The 20,772-nt window shown below is 40.8% G+C and overlaps 1 protein-coding gene and 1 long non-coding RNA gene across 5 annotated transcripts in view; both read right to left on the bottom strand.

Annotated features, from left to right (window-relative positions):
* LARS2 (leucyl-tRNA synthetase 2, mitochondrial) overlaps nucleotides 1-6,947 on the bottom strand; it is an 88,878-nt gene extending 81,931 nt beyond the window's left edge. Inside the window, exons 1-3 of one of the 3 annotated variants that reach the window (XM_031590349.2) lie at nucleotides 6,807-6,947; nucleotides 4,623-4,878; nucleotides 2,868-2,996 (exon numbers count right to left, since the gene is read on the bottom strand). In XM_031590349.2, coding sequence (XP_031446209.2) covers nucleotides 2,868-2,996; nucleotides 4,623-4,877 — 384 coding nt within the window. In that variant the 5' untranslated portion in view covers nucleotide 4,878; nucleotides 6,807-6,947. The other 2 variants (XM_031590348.2, XM_090142425.1) reach the window with 2 other exon arrangements.
* A 4,227-nt stretch (nucleotides 6,948-11,174) lies between these two features.
* The window catches only part of LOC149917422 (uncharacterized), a 49,283-nt gene continuing 39,685 nt past the window's right edge, over nucleotides 11,175-20,772 (bottom strand). For both annotated transcript variants that reach the window (XR_016467438.1, XR_016467439.1), the window contains exon 5: nucleotides 11,175-11,480. This is a non-coding gene — a long non-coding RNA (uncharacterized LOC149917422). The remainder of the gene's footprint in view (nucleotides 11,481-20,772) is intronic.

The following is a 20,772-nucleotide window of genomic DNA, read 5'->3' as shown; positions in this document are numbered from 1 at the left end:
CACGTTCCTGTAGCTCCTACAGCAAACACTGCAAGGCTCATCATTCATCAGGACATTGAAGAAGTGACTGCCTATTGCGATGTTACATTTGCATTAAATCCCCCCCCCTGCATACTGCTTAATAAATCACTAGCATTCATGCATCACAGATAAGGCTGCTGCTCATTAGGTGATCTGTTTGATTGCCAATTTTCAGTGTTGTTTGTCACTAGTATCATCTATGGCTTTATGCTGAAGCAATATTTATCTTAAAAGCTGAGGAAGAAGTGCAAAAAAAATGTATTTTCCCACTTCACAAGTTGGTGATGTACTGCCTTCTGGCAGCTTGGAGTGTATCACTCTCTATTTTAACTGAAACAAAAACAGATTCTATCCTGACAGGAAAAAGAAATACTAATGTTCCATTTTTGAAAAAGTGAATACAGCACTAAATGACTGAACTCCTTCCCAGCTAAGATACCAAACTACCACCAGTACGAAGACATTCCACAAACACATTCCAAAGAATAGTTCCAATTTACTAAAGGAACTCTAATCCAGTTGCAAAGCCATTCAAATTTACCCTCAAGTATTATATCAAATAAGCCAAATCTCTGCCTGTTCAGATTTAATCAATATGAAAGAAATTTACTGTTCTCTCATGAAGGCGTTCTCTAAAAAAAAACCCATCTTATTCAACATACATTACTTTATATGGCTGAGTAAGACAGTAATGTAGAAACAACCTTCCCTCCCTGCTATCTTCCCTTGCTGTTTGCTGGACAACAAATAAGTTGCTTTAGTCTGAAGCTTTCCTTGGGCACTATGAGTCCGAATGTTTCCACCTATGTTTTTCATGGTAACTGCTCATCACTCTTCACTGTATAACAAACATTTGCTATGTAAACATCAGCAGTCATTGAACTTTCAAATATGCAATACTAATGCTGAATTTCCAGCAATAAAAAAGCAATACAATTACTTTAAAAAAAATATACTAGCATGTATCATTTTCAAGTTTTCTTTTTGTGTACAGAGGAATTGCAGTAATTCCCTGACCACAGGGAAAACTATTTTTATTGGGCATATCACATTTTCTAATAAGACACATATCCAATAAGACAACTACATCACAGCCTACAACCATCACAATGGAAATCAGACTGGATAACTGTGAAAACATCCAGAGAAAAACACCTAAAGCCAAATAAATCAACAGTGTGGAGAAAATAAGTTATGAAGACTAAATCTGGCTGATGGAGAAATTAGCATGACTATTAAAAAACCACAAGTTTTTAGGCTAAGTAGAAGTCTGAGCAAGCTAATGCACACCACTAGCACGACAGCTCTTAGTCCAACACGCTCAGGAATCATCTGAGAGTCTTAAATGCTTTCTGATAGCATCTGAGGGCTGTATTGCCTGCCTGCCCACCTCTAGTCACAGCCTAATCATAAACAGATGCTCCAAGTAGTTAATGCAGTGGAAGATAAAACTTTGAATAGCAATTCAGCATGTTCTACAGGTACTCTAATATGCTTAAATCATTTTCTTTGCTTTAGCTAGAACAAAAGGAAACATGTTCTCATTTCCTGAACAGAAAATTAGCTGATATCTCTGCCATTGCTGCTGAAAGATAAACCTGTGTTCTGAAATGGCATGTCCAGGGTCTTGATCAAAGGTCTCATCAGGGTTCCAGTTGGCTATTTTTTTCTTTTTTAAAAAAGAGAGCTGAATTCTAGTCATTCAGAGAAGTTAGGACAGATTATTATTAAAAGAGACATTGTGGTTTTTTTCCTCTTTAGAAGTCTGTGTCATTTATTCCTTTTTCTCGTAATTTTAAAAGCATGAGAATACATTCCTGTAAAATAGGACATATTCAGTACACAGCAGTACCATCACTGGCATCAAATTAACAGTATTTGGAAAGGCAACACACTGACTAATTCAGTGAGAACACCTTTAGAGTCTCATGGACTGTAATAAATCCATGCATTTCTAGCAAGGAGACTGCACTTTGTACCACAACCAACAACTAACATTTATTTCTCCATTTCACCTTCATTTGCACTCTGAGGTTTTGATTCTTGTTTTCCCGATCTTCTCTCTCATACATTCCTTTTTCAGACTCAGATTTTTGCCTAAAGTGATTTGTTCTTTTTTTTCCCTACTCCAAAATAGAATACTCCCTTTCCATGTTCCTCTTTCCCACATTCTTAACAAATTCCCCCCACCAAATGTCTTCTCTCCCCTTAAAATGCTTGTCACTCAGGCCTCAATTCTACCAAAATCCTCCAAATGTTACCCACCAGACTTCATGGCAGAACACCAACCATGATCCCATCCATACGCTGCAGGGACCAAGCTCCCAACCATACCTTCTGCTCAGTGCACAGAGAAAAGGGAAGGAGGGAGGAAGGAGGAAGGGAGCAGAGACATGAATGGTGTTGACTTCTGAGGCTTACTAGTTTTATGTTGTTAGCTACAGGATATGAACTTTTCTCCCTCAATTTTCTGCATAGATTTCATTCAGGCTTTCAGGTTTCTCTCATAGAAACAGTGTGGCCCACACTTCTCACTGACACTGCGCCATACACTAACAGAAAACAGCATCAGCTACACCATTAGAAATAGTTTCTAAAGATCAGTTAGCAACAGCGAGCTCTGAAGATCTTTTTTTTTTTTTTTTTAACAGTCTCAAATTTCAATATTCAGAAGTTCAAATGTCAATACCTATGCATTCAAAGCTTATATTCCAACTAAGTCTTTATAGACTTTGGAAAATACTAATTTTCTGTCCAATTATATTAACATATTCAGAAAACAAAACAAAGCAGAAAACAAACAAATAGGAAACAAAAAGCCAACCCTACTGCAGATCCTTTCTTACCTGCATCCCTCTCATTTTCTGATACCGAGCAACAGTATCACTGATGGTGTAGACACGAACATGACCCATGTGAAGTTTTCCAGAAGGATATGGGAACATAGAAAGCACATAAAATTTTGGTCTTGATTTCTAGAAAGGAATTATTAGAAAGTTTTAACCACAAGTTAGCATTTCCCTGGAATAAATACACATGTACATTACAAACTACAAATTACCATGAAAAGAAACAAAATTCAGATCCTTACTAAAAGTCCTGCAAACTCCAAGGTTTGGGCCTGCAAACAGATGTTTTACCAGACTTTGCAGCCCCCTCATCAATTTATATTGATAGTTATATGGCACTTGAAAATCACATTTTTAACAAACTTTTACTCGACTAAAGATAAATTGACAACAGCTTAACAATCACCATTCTGTATCACAGCAGCTGAATGGCATTACCTGAGTACTCCTAACGATTCCAGTCAATTAAAGGAAATGATAGATAAAGCAATTCTCTAAGTAAGTGTTTTACATTGCATTTACAATGAATATGGAGCTCATACAGGGCCAAGTTTGTGTAACATACTGCGAAACTACCTCACTTGTAATGGTACAAACATCCACTGAAGTGAAACTCCTCAGCTTTACTCTTACACTCAGATACAAAGTAGTCTTAAAGTAGTATCCTGAAATTTAATTTAGTTAAGTTTGAGTAAACTGACAAAAGTTAGAGGAAATCAAACACTGTATCTCCCATAACTTGTTCCTAAAATGTTCTGATTGCCACTGAATTTATCTTTGATGCATGCTTGATAAGCTATTACATTATTTTACTTTCAATAACAACGGAAACAACAAAAAAAGAAGATGGGGATTTATTATTCTGAACTCTTCTCTAAATTCTTATTTATCATATTGCCTCCTAATAAGAGATTTTCTACTGTAATGGCCAGGGCAAAACAAATACATACTTTAAAATGCCATTCATAACTTAGCATATTTATCATATGTACAAGCTATCTACATGTACATGTATTAGCACATAATAAAAGGAAAAAAGCTTAAGTTCATGCCTTCCCTGCTACACGTACACATATCTGCTATTTTCATCTCAGTTTTCTTTGTCAGAAAAAGCAAGCCCTGTCTTTGACAGTTGGATAGCATTAATTTTTTTTGTGAGAAGGGACACATTTTAGGATAGAAGAACATACAAACAAGAGGGGGCCAAAAATAAGTTTGGATCTCTATGTGACTGAGCATAATTGAGAAATCAAAGAGTCAGATACAGAGGCTACAATTGTTTTCAACATCTTTCATTGTGTGGGAATGTGTTTTTTCTGTAAGTTACTCATTATTTCTAACTCACTGTAAAACAGAACATGTTGTTTGAAAAATCAGCTTCGTGCAACAAAGATCACAGTGCCCAATACAATAGCTTCTGTCACAACCACAGAGAACATTACTTCAAAAAGTTATGAAAGTAAAAGATGATTAATACTTTAAATAATTTCTGAATGTGATACAAAATTAGAAGAAATAATTGAGTAAACACTGTGTACATTTACAAGCTCATACTCTGCTGAACACCATGTTCTTCCTTTCTTCTCCCAGTATTTGCTTTTAATAATGTACTATTTTATAAAATTATTCCCCTCTCAACTATAATATATATCTCATCTTTGTGAGCTAATTGCATTAAGTATTTTTGAATTAATTTTATTTTAAGGAAACAAAAACACCAAACGTAATTTCCAAATTTCTCACAATGCTTACATCTGTTTCTGAAATTCTGCAGAACTGCTCCTTTATTCTTGGGAACCACCAATTTTCCACTCTTCTCCTTGTCTCCTGCCCATAGTTTTTCTCCCATCTCCCCGTTTCGCTGTAAATAGTTCTGATACAAACAGGAACTGGACTCCTCTGCCGTTTAATGAGTGCCAAGAAGCCATTCAGTTGTCTGTTCAAACATGAGGAACAGGCACCAACTCTCCGACAAACCGACTGCATTCTTAGTGCTACGGTGTCCATTCTGAAAAGATAAAAATACACAGCTCAGTCTCCAATACAGAGCAGTATTTCAGAGGTTACTAAGATTATACAGAAATTTGGTAGCTCTGAAATATGTTTTTTGCTTGGTTTAGATTACTTTGTTTTCTATCTGTAATTAAATTATACAAGCATTTATGTTTGATTTAAGAGAATGAACTGTGACCCTTGCACTGAACAACAGTGTTATGATAGATTTCTTCTCCAGCATTCCAACTCCCATAAAAGCAGCATTAGTCACTGAAGACCCGAGGAACTCAGCTGACTGAACAGAAGTGGGCTAACGGTGTTAGTAATCATTTAGAATGAATATAGGGAGAAGAGGAAGTTGGATGAAATTATTCAGTAAAACTCCTGAATTTGTCATCAAGGATAAGAGATGGGGGAGGATTACTATAATTAGTAGATTTCAGCTAGGTATTCTAAATTGAGTATTGTGCTAAGGGCTTCCTTGTCAGTATAGCTTCCTGCTAGAACTACCTGGGAAATTTATACAACAGGTCTGAATTAATAAGGTAAGAAAGTCTGGTTCTAGAGAGATCTATTCTCCATAAACTGAAAACCTAATTAAAAGAACTGCTCACATGTTTCAGAATGAGCGTTCCAAAATAAAAATTACTCAGATGTGAAAGAGATCAAATAGTGTTCAAGCTCATGATTGGTCTTAATAAGATACAAAAGCATAAAATCATTAAGGCTGGAAAAGACCACTATGATCACCTAGTCCAACTGCCAACCCAGCCCACCATGCCCACTGACCATGTCTCTCACTGCCAACATCCACAAGATTCTTGAACACCTCCAGGGACAGTGACTGCACCACCTCCCTGGGCAGCCTGTGCCAATGTCCTACCATTCTTTGGACACAGTCCAGGGCCCTGATGTTTTTCTTGTAGTCACGGTCCCAAAACTGACCACAGTATTCAAGGTGTAGCCTCTCTAGTGCAGAGTACAGAAGGATGATCATCTCCCCGCTGGCTTCCCTATTTCTAATACAAAACAACTAATTCTTATACAAAATATTTACTGATTTTACCAGATTTTTTTTTTTCTACAGTAGAAAATAAAGCAATAAATAAAACTGCCATGAATAAACTTTCATATTTCCCCCCACGTTACATGTTACACTTCTTTACTGTACATCACATATATGCATACACATGGCTTCTTTGTCCACCTCATTGCCTGCCTCCGGAATTGCACTTTTCTCTCCTCCTTAACAAGCAATCTCTTTTGAATACTTTTTAATTACACAAGTCACGGCAGCACCTTGAACTTTTTCCCTGCTAAATCTCTAAAACCTTTCTCAATTGTAATAACACATTCAGAACTGGACTCAAGATTCCAAGCACAGCTGTGTACGAGTTACTTATAAGCCACTCCACTTCCTACAGCGTGATGACAAAATCAGCAAGAACTTCTTAGTACTTGCCTACTTTACTGTAACTCTTACTATTTCTTTATTAACCCTATTACTTCGGCTTTGTAAGAGAAAGGAGCTCCATCCTTCCCTCCAGAACCGCTTTCAGCACTGAGCTGAGGGCTGGGGTCTCCCCAAGGCCCCTCCCGCACTCCTCAGGCCGTGCAGGGCACAGGAGGACAGCACAAGCAGCGTATGTACGGCGTGGCCTTTCCCGGTGTGCAGGACAAGAACGGTGCCACAGGTACGGGCAGCCCTCCTCACTGCCACCGGCTGCGGGCCACGTACCGCACACCCCAGCAGTTTGAAAAGAGCGCGAGCTTGGACTGACAGAACGGAAAGGAACGCAGCTCGAGACTCCGCATCGCAGTGATGCTGTAGCACAGCAACGGGGAGGCTGAGGGAGAGGACGATTGAGACCCGGAAGGCGCAGGGCGGACGGGGCCGGGCAGAGGTTGGAGACGTGCCGGCGGGAAGCGGAGGACGGTTACCTGCGCGCGGGAAGGCGCGGCCGCACCACGCGCACCCCTCAGCTACCGCCTCCTACTCTGGGCGCCGCCATCTTGGGGTGGGTGGGACGGCGGTTCTGCGCCTGCGCCGTTCCACACGCATGCGCAGTGGGGCTGCGACGGTGTGCGCGGGGCGGGGCTGGGCCGTGGCTGTCCCACGCTGGGTGGAGGCGTGGGGTGCGGCGGTCCTGTTGGGTGCTGCTGCGTTGTGAAGGGACGTTCTAGTGCTGGGTTTGTTTCGGTTTCCCCCCCCCCCCTTTTTTTTCTAATGAGAAAAAAATAAAGCAGAAGTCAATAAAGGCACTTTAGAGCAGCCCTTTTGCTTCCAGCCACAACTTCAAGTTTTTAAATCGTTTTATTGACCGCTGTTTTTCTGCTGGAGTTTAAATCAACGCATTCTGTTTGTGCAATGCGATGCCTACACTAAGGTGAAGCTTCTTGTCTGCTAAAGCCAGAGCCTTCTTATGTGACTAAAAATACGTGTTTACCAAATAAACTTTCTGCTGGGTTGTGTGTACCTGTCAAGTCTGTTTATGCTGTGAGCTTTTTGCCACAAAAACAAACTGAGAGCAGCTCTGATACTTGCACTGCTTATAGACTTACTGCAGCTCCTCCACAGCTGTATGTATAATTTTGGTATGCAGGGGACAGACACAGGTCAGTCCTCACCTGAGACCTTGCTCCAGGATCTCAGCGACATGTTTGCATGTTGAAGGGTGATGTTCTGCACACCTATCTAGATAGGATCCAAGTGATTTTTGTCAGTTTGGTGCCTGAAGCTGGCTTAGTTCATTCAGAGATTGGCTCCTTATTTACTTATGCAGCATGTGAGACTTGAGAAGTCTGTTCCTGATCTCTCTGATTCATGTGGGTTAATTCAAGAGCTCACATCCCCTAGTTCTCTGCCCAGGGTTGCTGCCTGTTAGACAGAGAGATAAGCAAGCACTCAACCCAACCCATGCCTTGCCTATTATGATGAACCATAGCTGAATTTAATTCTCATTCATACACTGGGCTGTGAACTATGACAGTAGACAGATCTGCTTTATGATCTCTGCTGGATTCAGCTGGTTCCCACTTCTAAAGTGAAAGGAGCTGTCACAAAAGAGCTGGCAGTCCTTGCAGGTGGAAGCCTCTTTACTTTGTGCATAAAGCACCTCACCTCAACTTGGGACACAATATGGTAAAGATCAGACTGAATGTAGGTGGCAAAATATGAGAGAATTATTCCATCTTGTCTTTAAAACACTTTGAAAATCCAATTGCTCTCAAATTCACAATTATCTAAATCTCTGGAATGTTAAAGTACCAAACATTAAACATATCGACCTATATTTCTCAAGGCCCGCCATCAAGATTATGGCTGATTGAGTCGTCAGACCTTTGTCTTATTTTTTAATCCATTCATCTCACTAAAAAAATTGCTTTCTCATCCTCACAATCTGCTTATAGATTTCATTCGCTTGAAGCTAAGGATAATCTGTTTAGATGAATACTAAATTAATTGCAATCTTAAATGCCTCCAAGGAAGCTTGATGGATGTTACACAGAAATGCAGACCTACCATACCTTGGGAGCACCTAGGGCTGGGCCCACGTGGAGCCTCAAGCACTTCTATATTCACCAAATTATGCAGCAACTCAAAGTGGATGTGGGTCAAGGTCAGACATTCATCATAATACTGTTGAAGTGTGCATGCTGCTAAAGTAGGTACTACTGGAGGGGGTTGTCAATGGATGGAGATTCTCTTGAACAACATTGCGCTGAGGTCTGCCTACATGCACCACTTAGCATCCACTACTTAAAAAAAATAAAATGGAGAAAAATAAGGAATGAATATCATTTTCAATCACTCATTAGTTCTGTCTGGGAGGAGTTGGTGATATGATTCTTGTAGCAATTAGACAGAACAATACAATAGGAAAGGCATTACAACAAAGGTGCAATAACAGAGAACCAGCACAATAGAAAGAAGGGAAAAAATGGAAAGAAGCTACAAGGGAAGGAAGGAAGATTGGTCACCTATACCAGAAGATTCTAGGTTTGCAAAGGAAAGCTCCACCAAGGAGAATCCTCCAGAAAGCAACCCTTCCCCTTAAATGGGGTCTAGAAGAGGTGCAGACAGGCTCCACCCCTTCTGGTCACACAGCTGAATCGCCTTCACTTGTGCTCCCACGGCTGACTCAATGCTTGCCTCGGGTGATCAATCAGTGCTTCAGGCTGTGACTCAACAGTTCCCATACAATTCTGATTAGCTGGGGGCTGGATGTTAGTAGAGGATCTTTAAGGTCCTTTCCAACCCAAGCCATTCTATGATTCTATGAAAAACAAGTAAAAAACATTCAGCACAGGTTTCAGTTGTGTATTATTTCAGTACAGATAGAAGATGACTTCTGTCAGCAGCAGATGCTACTGGGACCTTACTCAAAGAATACACTGACCTTTTCATTTGTGTCACTTTCCCATTGATTTTACTGAAGCTCATTCTGCTGCATGTGGATTCTGATAGAGAGGAAGGTAGACAGTATCAGATGAAGCTAAACAAGATGCATGATTGTCTGTAAACAAATTAAAAAGAAGTGAGGTAAACTGAAATCAATCAAAAACAGACACAGAAAGAAAGAAGAGCAAAGCTATTTTGAGCAGCATGATAATCCAGGAAGATAAAAAACACATGCACATGTATGCTGTTATCTGGCATTTGGGCTTGCTCATTGGTTTAGTCTTGATAAGATTAGTAGAGTTCCCAATCTGCTAAGCACTAATTGTTTGGAATCACCATTTTAAGTTTTCACTGAGATTCAGTGTCAGTGAGAAGTTCAAGAAATTACATATGGTCTAAGGAGAAAAGCCAAACATACATTAAAGCTTTCTTCCAAGTGCTGATACGAACGTTTCCTAACTTTTTTAACACATATTTTCCTCACCCACTAACAGCTGCTAAGTTTTTTCTGTCTTCTGTGCCCTATCTGCATGTTCTGATGGATGTAAGGTTAGCCAAGTTGTGAAAGCAGGATAATTTACCTGCTAAGTGTAAGACAAACACAAAAAGAGTCAGGGAAAAAGACTAGGGCAGTGATGCTTCTAGAGGGCTTGAGATACTGCTGAAGATTACAGAGGGTTTAGAGGCTACTGTACCTCTGCTTTGTTCTTTAATTTCTGTGTACGTGAGTTGAATCAATACAGTAGCAGAGTTTATACCACGCACATCGCTACATTCAGGTGTCCAGATGTGCCAGGACTCCAGCTGGAATATCGAACTATGAAGCCTTCAAACAGAAGGGTGTACTGTAACATAATGAATACAAGAGATCCTCAGGCTTTTCCAAACAGGGGACCTACCCACTCTCCCCACCTTCTCAAACAAAACCTTGGGTTTGCTTGTTAATCTGGGCCATTTGCATAGACTCCTTTCATTATGAGAAATTAGTGATACAATGACATTGGTATTTACCTTCATGCCAACCTTGATAGTAAGTTATTTTCTATATGGCTGGTATTCTTCTGTTTCTTTTTTTCATGCTGGAACTGCATAGCATTTGCACTGCTTTGTTTGTTAGCATTTTTATTAATCAACACAAAGCCCGGAGATAATTTAGTCGTTAGATAATTCATTAGTTCCTGTATGAGGAATCTGCAGAAGTGCCCCAGTTGTCTGTCACTTAAATAGACACGCTTCCCACATTACTGTATAAGTTACTAGAGCTGATGTTAGTATTTCCTGGCATTGTTCTTTTGCTCCAGTATAAAAAATATTCCTGGTATTTTTCCAGCCTCCTACAAAAAGAGGACTAAAAGGCAGTATTAATGTTTATTGCCTTCATGCTTCAAATCCAGCCTTGTTTCATGTAATTAGTTTGCTTCTTGTTGTTTTGTTGTTGGTTTTTGTTTGTTTTTTTTTTTCCATTAGTCTCCTTTAGAACAGCTTTTGCTTATGAATTTCATTTTTACTTTATTAACATATATATTTAGAGGTTTTGCTTTAAAGCATAAGGTCAGATAACAAACACAGGTGACTGGACTGCAGAGGTGTAAAGAGTAGCACTAAAGAATATTAAAAATAATAATAATAATAGACTACATAATATAAAGAAAAAAAAACCAAACCCAGCAACCTTCTCTCAAAGCCCTATCGCCCATCTGAGACCAGATCTCAAGGGGAAAAATTCCAAAAGACTCCATGTTGATAAATAAATAGAACCTTGATTTTTCCAATAGAGTTTACTTTAAGTAAACTCAGACATTGCAGTAATGGAAGAATAAACTCTTGAAAAATACAGAAAGGTAGAGTTACACTTTTAGGATTCTATCTATTCCCTCAAATCTAGGGAATAGATTTGGATAAGACACAATACTAGGGGTAGAGCTTAATCTGTTCATAAAAGTATTTAGTGATATGGTTGGTGCTCGCTCTGGTGGAAGACTGACCTCAGTCATGAAGGAGGTTCTTCTCATGCAAAGCATTTAAATCAACACGGGTTCATCATCTCTTGATTTTACAAGATGAGTAACTTACACAATGCACAAATGGAAAAATAGAGAAGCTAAATAACAAGTAAATACATTCCTTCCATCCAGGGGCTGTGCTTCACAAACAGGATGGTCCCATCTAGTTGGAAAATCCATGAACCTGGGCCTGTCTGAGTGCCACTTGTCCTGCCATGGAGTGACAAGGAAGCATTTTGAAAATGTGCAAGATCAAGGCTTAGTGGAAACCTGTTTACCAGTACTGTTTTGAAAGGCAGATGTTGGCCCCAGTCAACCCTATTTAAGTTCTAGTGAGCCTCATTCTGAGCCCATTTTGTTCAGCACTTATGTTGAGGTGGGTGTCTGCAAGGAGATGTGTTGAACCCAAAATGCACATCCTGCTTATTCAGACAGTCAAGAGTTTCTTACCTATTCAGACCAAAGTTCACAAATTAAGTGTGTACCCGTAGGTGAAGACATGTTTGCAAAATCAATACACTGTTGTTGTTGTTTTCTTTCCTTCATCAACAATCCAATTTTCAGGCAAAGTAACCCATGCTCTTTATCCATCTTGGTCACCTTCTAATTCACTGGCATAATTTGTTGTTGTTCAAAGCTAGTTAGACATAGCGAAGAGTAAAGCTACACTTATACAGCATTGACTACAAAACTGCAAAACTACAAAACTACAAAACTGCAAAACTACAATTATGCAGAACTTGATGCAGAGCTTTAATCTGAAAAAAAAAAACAAACCAGGATGTTTTAAAGATCATTAAAGTTCTAAACTGTCCTGGTGAACCAGTGAATTGCTAGTGGTGATATACTGTCACTAAGTTGTCCACAACTCAGATGCATCTGGGACTGATAGCCACTCACATAGGAGTGTAATTTTTGGAGACTGGCCGCAGAGTAGGACAGCAGGGAAAGCAAACAGTTGCCTGTCCCATCAGAGAGGTGAAATGGCTTGGCAGAGGGTTCAATGACTGCCAGAGCCAGAACGAAGCCAGGGATCATCCAGTTGAGAGCAGTGTAGGGATGCGAGTGGAGCAGGAGAAAAATGATGAAACCTGTCCCTTTGGGTTGGCAGGGAAACTGTTGGGCTGTGTCAGTCCCCATCACCCTCTTTCACAGAAAAACTGTGTTTTACAACAGTGTGCACTACCGCATCAGAGAAGAAAGAGTAAACAGGAAGACATGCATTAACGAACCCCTTGTTTTGTGATGATGTTTCTTTTGTTAAGGACCAGGCCCTCGTGTTAAAACAGGTGGAGAATGGACACATTCACTATAACAACCTGCTTTTTACACTGATGGCCAAACTTCATCATAGCAATTATCCAACATCTAGACTGCACTTAAACTTTCTAATGATATCTGACAGCAGGAAACAATCTGAGTGCTGGATAAAATCATCCTGCACACCAGGGTTGTCTTTTCAGCTGTTAGCGGGCTTCAGGAAGGACTGCAGTAGAACAGGACGAAAATATCTCAAAGTCTTAAAATTAATGAGCAAAAAAAAAAAAAAAAAAAAAAAGATCTGTATTGTGTGGAAAAGTTAAAATACTAGTTCATACTAAAAAGCTCATTGCAGCTTGGAAATTGTTGTACATGCATACTTAAGTATGTGTGTAGATACTGCCTGCATATATAAAAATATAGCAGACATATGCACATATAAACATGCCCCACATGGAAGAAAGTGGGATTTAGGTTTTTCATTTCCCTGTATTTCTACCTACAGTGTAATTACTAAAGGAGAAAGAATGATTGCATTATTCTTGCTAGTTGAACTGAAAACAAGATGAAAGGATCCCATGTTTACCAGGGGAGCACAGTGCTAGAATAATCTGATAGCTTTCCCTAAATGAGATAATGGATTTTCCAAAATTGAAAATGTGGTAAATCTCATTTGGACCTTAGTAAAGCAGTTGATACACTCCTAAATGGCAAAATATTAATGAAGCAAAAGAAGTTGGAAATTACAGAGGACATGAAAGGCAGGAAGGAATTGACTGATGGAAAAGAGCAGAAGAAAGGGAAGAAGAGACAAGAGCCAAGAAGCAAGTTACTGCAAAAGTTACTCAAAGGTCACTTTTAGGACCAGTGCTGGTAATATTTTCATTACCTACATTGGCATATGAATATGATAGGTGTGCTATTGAAATCTGAAGATGAAGGAACAGAGCTAATACAGAAGACAACAATCATATATTAAAACCTTTTTGACTTGGACAGGTGCATAAATAGGAAACAGTGTTTGATTAGAAGACAATGTAAGGGAGTGCTCTTCAGGGTTAATGAGAAACTTCTTCTCTAAGTGAGAAGAGAGATGACTCAGCCAGACAGAATTCTGGGTATCACAGAATCACAGAATCACAGAATCACAGAATGGCCAGGGTTGGAAGGGACCTCAAGGGTCATGAATCTCCAACCCCCTGCCACATGCAGGGCCACCAACCTCCCCATTTAATACTAGACCAGGCTGCCCAGGGCCCCATCCAACCTGGCCTTGAACACCTCCAGGGACGGGGCATCCACAGCCTCTCTGGGCAGCTGTTCCAGCACCTCACCATTCTCTCTGTAAAGAACTTCCCACTGACATCCAACCTAAATCTTCCCTCCCTCAACTTAAAACCATTTCCCCTCGTCCTGCAGTTATCAACCCTTTCAAAGAGTTGATTCCCCTCCCCTCTTAGGCTCCCTTTAGGTCACCCCGCAGCAGATATATGGTATCATAGATGATCACCAGATAACTATGAATCAGCTGTAGAATGAAGCCGTGAAATAGGTGGACAGGCTCATAGCACACTTCAGACAAGGCATTTCCAGCAGAAAGAAAAAGTTTCATTGTAAAGGCATGGATGAATGCACATCTGCAACACAGTATACAGTCCCTGTCACATTTCTGTAAGATGAATTCATCTGCAACGAGTGCAGAGAGGTACCACAAAGTGTGTTATATGAGAGGTGACATAAAGCACTGCTGAGACTGAATAAAGGCTATGGCAGGATTCTGACATAGAATGTGTTGGTTGGGTTATTACAAAGAACAGGGAAGAACCATTTAAGGAAACTAATAATAAAACCTAGACGTACTGCATTTAGACTAGAAAGAAAAACAGATTCTCACTACTGCATCAGAGAGGTCCTGTAACAACTTTCCACAAGGGTGGAAACAACCTCCCTCTTTCAATAAACTGCACTACTTTTAGGACAAAATTCAACCCATTAGCAGGAAAGGTGATGTGACACGATCCCTGTGGAGAGCCGGGGTCTGCTCTATGTTTGATAATAGAGGAGGACCCTTGAAGTACTGTAACTTATTTCCCTGGAAAAAATCTGAATTACCTTCTGAAGTGACCTGGCTCTATAGACATGAGCTTTGAATCACATCCTGCAGTACGGTGGGGAGCCTGAAGGTCCTACAGGTGCAAAACTGTAAATCGTTTTCTTCTGACCCCTCAAAACTGCTTATGCTTTAATAAAAAAGTTAACTTTTGACAGGGGAAAAGTTCTTTAGCATATTTTTCAGCAAAAAAAGCCCTGCCTGCATAGCTTGCAGGCATACCAGATGTACCAGATAAGCTCATTCAGCATTTCTTATTTATGTTGAAATGATGTGATGGAGATGGGCAGGAGAGGATGTTCTGTGCTTTCCTGTCCCAGAAAGAAGATTCAAGCAAAGGATATGCAATTTCAGCAAAGGATGTACCTTCATTCATTCCTTATCGACATAAAATCATTTGTTCACGCAAGAATGACCTAAGCCTGGGAACAGTGGTCATGGACTCAACGCCTTTCCCTATTAGCATTTTTCTATTGAATTGAATTGAACCATGACAGCACCTTGCTGTTGGGTGATAAAGGAGGCATTGCAGTGCAGCAGAAGGCAAGCAGACAGTTTTGTTGTGCTAGGACACTGTGCCCACTTTCTGCCTAAGGCAACCAGCTCACCTTCTCCGTGGGCATGCACAAAAAGAACTGGACCACATGGAGCCCATGCTGGGCACTGCTCTGGAGGCAGTGTTGGCCAGGGCTTATTTTAGTTGAGGAAGGCTTTTCACTAAGGGGGAAAGATCATCTGGTGGCAATGCAAGGCAAGGCAACTAAATCAGAGCCTCCTTCTCTTCATGGACTTCAGGGAACTAACCTTGCTTAAGGATCACTTCTGTAAATGCTTTTGTTTTCAGCTGTGCCCTCTGGCTGTGCCCTCTACAACATGTTGTAAAGTTGGTTGCAGGATACCTCTGCATTTTAGAATTATTATTTTATGTACCAATCTGCTGCTTCTCATCGTGCCTATGTGGGGAGAAGAATCTGCAGAAAGGCCAGCAGTGCAGAAGGAATGATTTTGGTGAAAAATGGTGTGATGTTTAGTGCAAGTCTGTGTGCCACACTACTGATGCGATGAGGACTCTGTGGTCAACAAACACAATAAATGAAACGTGAGAGATCCAGGAGAAGTGCTAATAATCTGTTGTCAGACTCAGCCCAATAGCAAATAAGAAAAGGGAAACAAATGCCAGTTTGAGAGCCCCGAGTCTCAGAAAGGGGTTGTACCAGTGGTGCAGCCTGCAGTTGTGGCCACCCGGGCAGCCACATGGCTGCTCCAACTTGTATAGCTTGAAAGCCTCGAGGATCCCACATCTGGGAATGGTGACAGCTATTTAACTGCGAGGCCAGCAGAGACCATTGTGCTGCTTTAGATTACTGCAGATATTACAGCTGGAAAAGTTATGATGCTATTATGATTCCCTTCTGTCTCATACAATTACAGATACCTTCTATTCTTTGTTAGCACTGTTTGCAGCTCTGAGCACTGCTAAAGGAATTTTTAATTTAATTTTCTTTGGAAAGAAAGCAAAAAAGGATTGGTGAAGCATTGTACATGCCGTTTGAAGTCTGGTAGTTTTTCCTAATGATCATCTACTATGACTTAACTTTAATCTTTTTCTTTTTTTTTTTCTTTTTTTTTTCTTTCTTTTTTTTTTTTTTTTGCTATTTTATTAATTTATTGATGTTGCTATCAAACAGATCTATCTTAATGCCATGTAGACTATGGAGATAGTAAGTTCATTTCACAGAATGGTTGTGGTCGTTAGCTACAATACATACACTATTCAAATCCATTGGTACTAGATAGAAATCCTTTTGTTTCCCAACGATAAGACTAATAGGAGAATCAAATGCTCTGCACTGTAATGCTTCCATACCAACTGACTCCACATTTGCAGGATCTGATGTTATCAAACCCACCACTCTATTTCTAGCTGAAAATAAAGAAAAGGATATCACAGAAACTATATAAGAGAATGGAGTATATTGCTGCTTAATAGAAGATGCTTGAGATTTATATGCTATATCTAAAAAAAAAAAAGAACAAATAATCTTAAGCACTTGTATTTCACCAAAGGCTTTTTACATGGCTGCAATTTTTTTAATGGTTGAGAGTGTCTCTTTGGAGAGCAAGGCTCATTTTAGATTCTGTTCTCATAAATAAACAAAGGCAAATTGTAGTCTGGAATTCAAGAGGCACTGCCTCTAGCTGTGCAGACCCACAGTGAAGCTCAGGTGACCTGTTGAAGTGTCCTGTCTTTGTGTCCTGTGTAAAGAGTTCAGGATTGCTTCAGCAATCAAATCAAACTTTCTTTAGTTCAGCCTGATCTTGTGAAAAACAATTTGCACAGAGTGAACAAAATGCCAGGACACCATTCAGATACTCTGTATATAAAAACATACAGATCCCTACTTTTGAGTCTTCATGCTTCTGCAGGTTCTTCTGGCTGTATTGTTTCCTGCTAACAATGCTAAGACTGAGCAGCACATATAATGTTTACAGGTTTGACATTTTGCAAATCCAATACTTACATTGTTACCTTACACTAATTTAAACATTGTTTTCTACTCTTTACCATATGGAAGCCCAGTAGATGAGTAACAGCTTGATACCTAGAATTTCCAGCACACATTAGCACTGCTTTTACATTAATGGGATGCTCAGATTCCTTAAGGACTGTTCAGGATTTTTAGTGCCTATCCTTCTGTAAATCTGGAAACAGTGATGGAGAAATAGGAAGGTAAAAAGGTGTATGAGAAGTCTACAGCACGCCTTTAGACATGTCATTAGAGAGAAGAAATGAAATTCAATTTTTTATGAAAATTTAGAAACTCTAAAATGGTCCATAATGCATATGCAAAAGCTGATTCTTGGGCAGTCCTATGGCTCAGTATCTTGTGAAATACCAGATGCACACCGAATGCTTTATATCCCTTAGGATAGTAGACAGTCTTCGCTTTCTAATGATACAAACAAATCCATTCCTGCTTTAGTGCCTCCAAGGATTCTCTGCCTCAAGCTAGACACAGTTTCTATTCTGTAGATTTGCTGTTGAGGGGCTGCACGTAAATGTAGTTTTTGAAGATAAAATTCATGTTTTAAGAAAGATAAATCTTTTGAATGTCTGGCATATTGTTCTGTATTTTCAAATTGTAGCTACTATTTGTAAAATGTTGGTGTGAGAAGCTACCACGTGGCAGGTGCTTCTTGGGACTCATTTTCCAAGAAGTGAGGAAGCCACAGGTACATGATAACTAGAGTTTATTGGTTATTTAGCTGGTTGACTAATTACATACCTGCTGAAAAGAGAGTAAGAGTGCTTTTTGTTCTGGTCTCCTGGATATCACATGGTTAAAACTCATCATCAGGCTTTGTGAACAATTAGTCATTAAATTTACAATTATAGAATCATAGAATCACTTGAGTTGGAAGGGATTTTTAAAGGTCATCTAATCCAACTCCCCTGCATCTACAGCTAGATCAGGTTGTTCAGAGGCTCGTCTCCAGGGACAGAGCATCCACCACATCTCTGAGGAACCTGTTCCTATGCTTCACCACCCTTATTTTAAGATTTTTTTTTCCTTATATCCCATCTAAATCTCCCCTCTTTCAGTTTGACACTGTTTCCCCTTGTCCTGTCACAACAGATCCTGCCAAAGAGTCAGTCCCCTTCCTTCTGCCCCCCTTTGATATGAAAAGGCTGCTCTCAGGTCTCCCCAGAGCCTTCTCTTCTCCAGGCTGAACAGTCCCAGCTCTCTCAGCCTCTCCTCACAGGAGAGATGTTCCATCCCTTGGATCATTTTTATGGCCCTCTTCTGGATGTGCTCCAACAGCTCCATGTCTCTCCTGTACTGAGGACTCCACATCTGGATGCAGTACTCCAGGTGAGGCCTCACCAGCACAGAGCAGAGGGGCAGGATCACTCCCTCACCCTGCTGGCCATGCTTCTTTGGATGCAGCCCAGGATACAGTTGGCTTTCTGGGCTGTGAGGGCACATTGCTGGCTCATGCCCAATTTGCCATCCACCAGTTCCCCCAGGTTCTTTCTGGAAGGGCTGTACTCCATCCTTACACCCCCAGTTTGTACTGATAGTGGGGGTTGCTATGACCCAGGTGCAAGATCTTGCACTTGGATGTGTTGGACCTCACGAGGTTCTCTTGGGCCCACTGCCCCAGCCTGTCTTGGTCCCTCTGGATGGCATCCTGTACCTCAGGTGTGTTGACTGCCCCCCACAGCTTGGTGTCATCTGCTCGCACTTGGTGAGGGTGCTCTCAATTCCTCTGTTGATATCATTGATGTAGATATTAAAGAGCATCAATCCTCAAACTGACCACTGAGGGACAGCACTCATCACCCATCTCCATCCAGACACTGAGCCACTGACCACAACTCTCTGGGTATGATCTTGCAACCAGTCCATCAGACAGCCCACGTATCAAATCCATATTTTTCCGATTTAGAGAGAAGGATGTTGTGGTGGACCATGTCAAAGGCCTTACTGAAGTCCATGTAGATGACATTAATGGATCTTCCCTTGTCCACTAATGCTGTAACGTTATCATAGAAAGCCACTAGATTATTCAGTTAAGGACTTGCCCTTGGTGAAGCCATGCCTATTGTATCCCCTCCCTGTCTTCCGTATGCCTTAGCATAGTTTCCAGGAGGATTTGCTCTATGATCTTCCTTTTGAGAGATGTGTGAAAAGTGGTTGCCAGTAAAGACTCTGGCAAAAAAGTTGTTGAGTACATCAGCCTTATCCTTGTCTGTTCTTACCAGTCTGCCTGTGTCACCCTCTAGAAAGGTACACCCTCTTGGGCTTTCTTTTCCTGGTTCACGTTCTTCTCTGCACCCTTTTCCAAGACCAGTTGCAGTTGCATCTTGGATTTCCCAACCTCATCCCTACGCAGCCTAGCAGCAATCCTCTACTCCTCCTAGGATACCTGTGCCTGCATCCACTGCCTGCATATTTTCTTCTCTTGTTCCAGTCTGACCAGCAGGTCCTGGTTCAGCCATGCTGTTTTTTTTTTCTTCCTGACTTTCTAGAACCTGGGAACAGAGAGCTAATGTGCCCTAAGAAAAGCTTTCTTAAAGATCTGCCAGCACTTCTCCCTTCCTTTGTTCTTGAGGACAGTTTCCCTGGGAGTTCTGTTGACTAACTTCTGTTTTTCATACAGGGGACAACACCTCCTCCCCTCCACCCTCGCTGTCCCTTCTGAACAGCTAGTAGCCATTGATAGACACACTCCAGTTGTGGGAATCAACCCACCAGGTTTCAGTGATGGCAGCTACATTGTGGTTTTGCAGTAGCACAGTAGCTTCCAGCTCCTGTTTGTTTCCCAAGCTGTGCATTGGTGTAGAGGCACTTCAGCCATACAGCTGAGCTTGTTGCCTTCTTGGAGGATAACTCCTTCATTCCTTTGAAGTATTTCCCTTGAGTTTCCTTGTTCCCTTCTCCTATTGCCTCAGTGGTCCATCGTTCATTGTTATAAGATTTCAAGTGTGCTGCAGTGTTGCCAACACATCTCGGGGCAGCAGGTTGAGGGTCCCTACCAGCACCCTGTCCCTCTAACCTACCTATGCCAACCCACACCTTATCATGGGTAATCTTGATGTTACCTCCCTCCTCCTTCAAACCTAGTTTAAAGTCCTGCCAATAAACCCTGCTACCTTTTCCACAATGACTCTTCCCTGTTTGAGAGGTAAACCCTCAGGTGAACTCAAGCCTGATGCCATGTAGGCCATCCCATTGCCAAAAAACACAGAATTATGGTGATTGCACCAGCCACAAAGCCCAGTGTTTATAGATTGGATCCTACCACTTATTTCGGTGTCCTTAGCCACTACAGGAAGCTGAGATGAAAATATGACCTGTGCCCTCAATTCTTTCAGTATCCTGTTGAGAAGGAAGTTTGTTGGTTTCTTCATCATTACAGATCCCCTTTCTATTTCCTTCTTTCCCCCTAAAATGTAGGGGAGGCAGCAGGTTTTCCTCACCTGGACTCAAGCAATTCAGCAATACTCCATCGTTTTCATGATTGCAAAGATCAATAAAGAAGTAAAAGGTGTTTTGTTTTACTTTTTTTCATTTTACATAAAGCCTTTTATTTAAAAGCTGAGGAAGGGTAGCACAGTATATAGTG

This window comes from Phasianus colchicus, chromosome 6 (assembly GCF_987193195.1).
Source record: "Phasianus colchicus chromosome 6, bPhaCol1.hap1.1, whole genome shotgun sequence".
In the NCBI taxonomy this organism is placed as follows: domain Eukaryota; kingdom Metazoa; phylum Chordata; class Aves; order Galliformes; family Phasianidae; genus Phasianus; species Phasianus colchicus.
The sequence above is the reverse complement of the archived record's forward strand: the minus strand, read 5'-3'. Positions and strand labels throughout refer to the sequence as shown.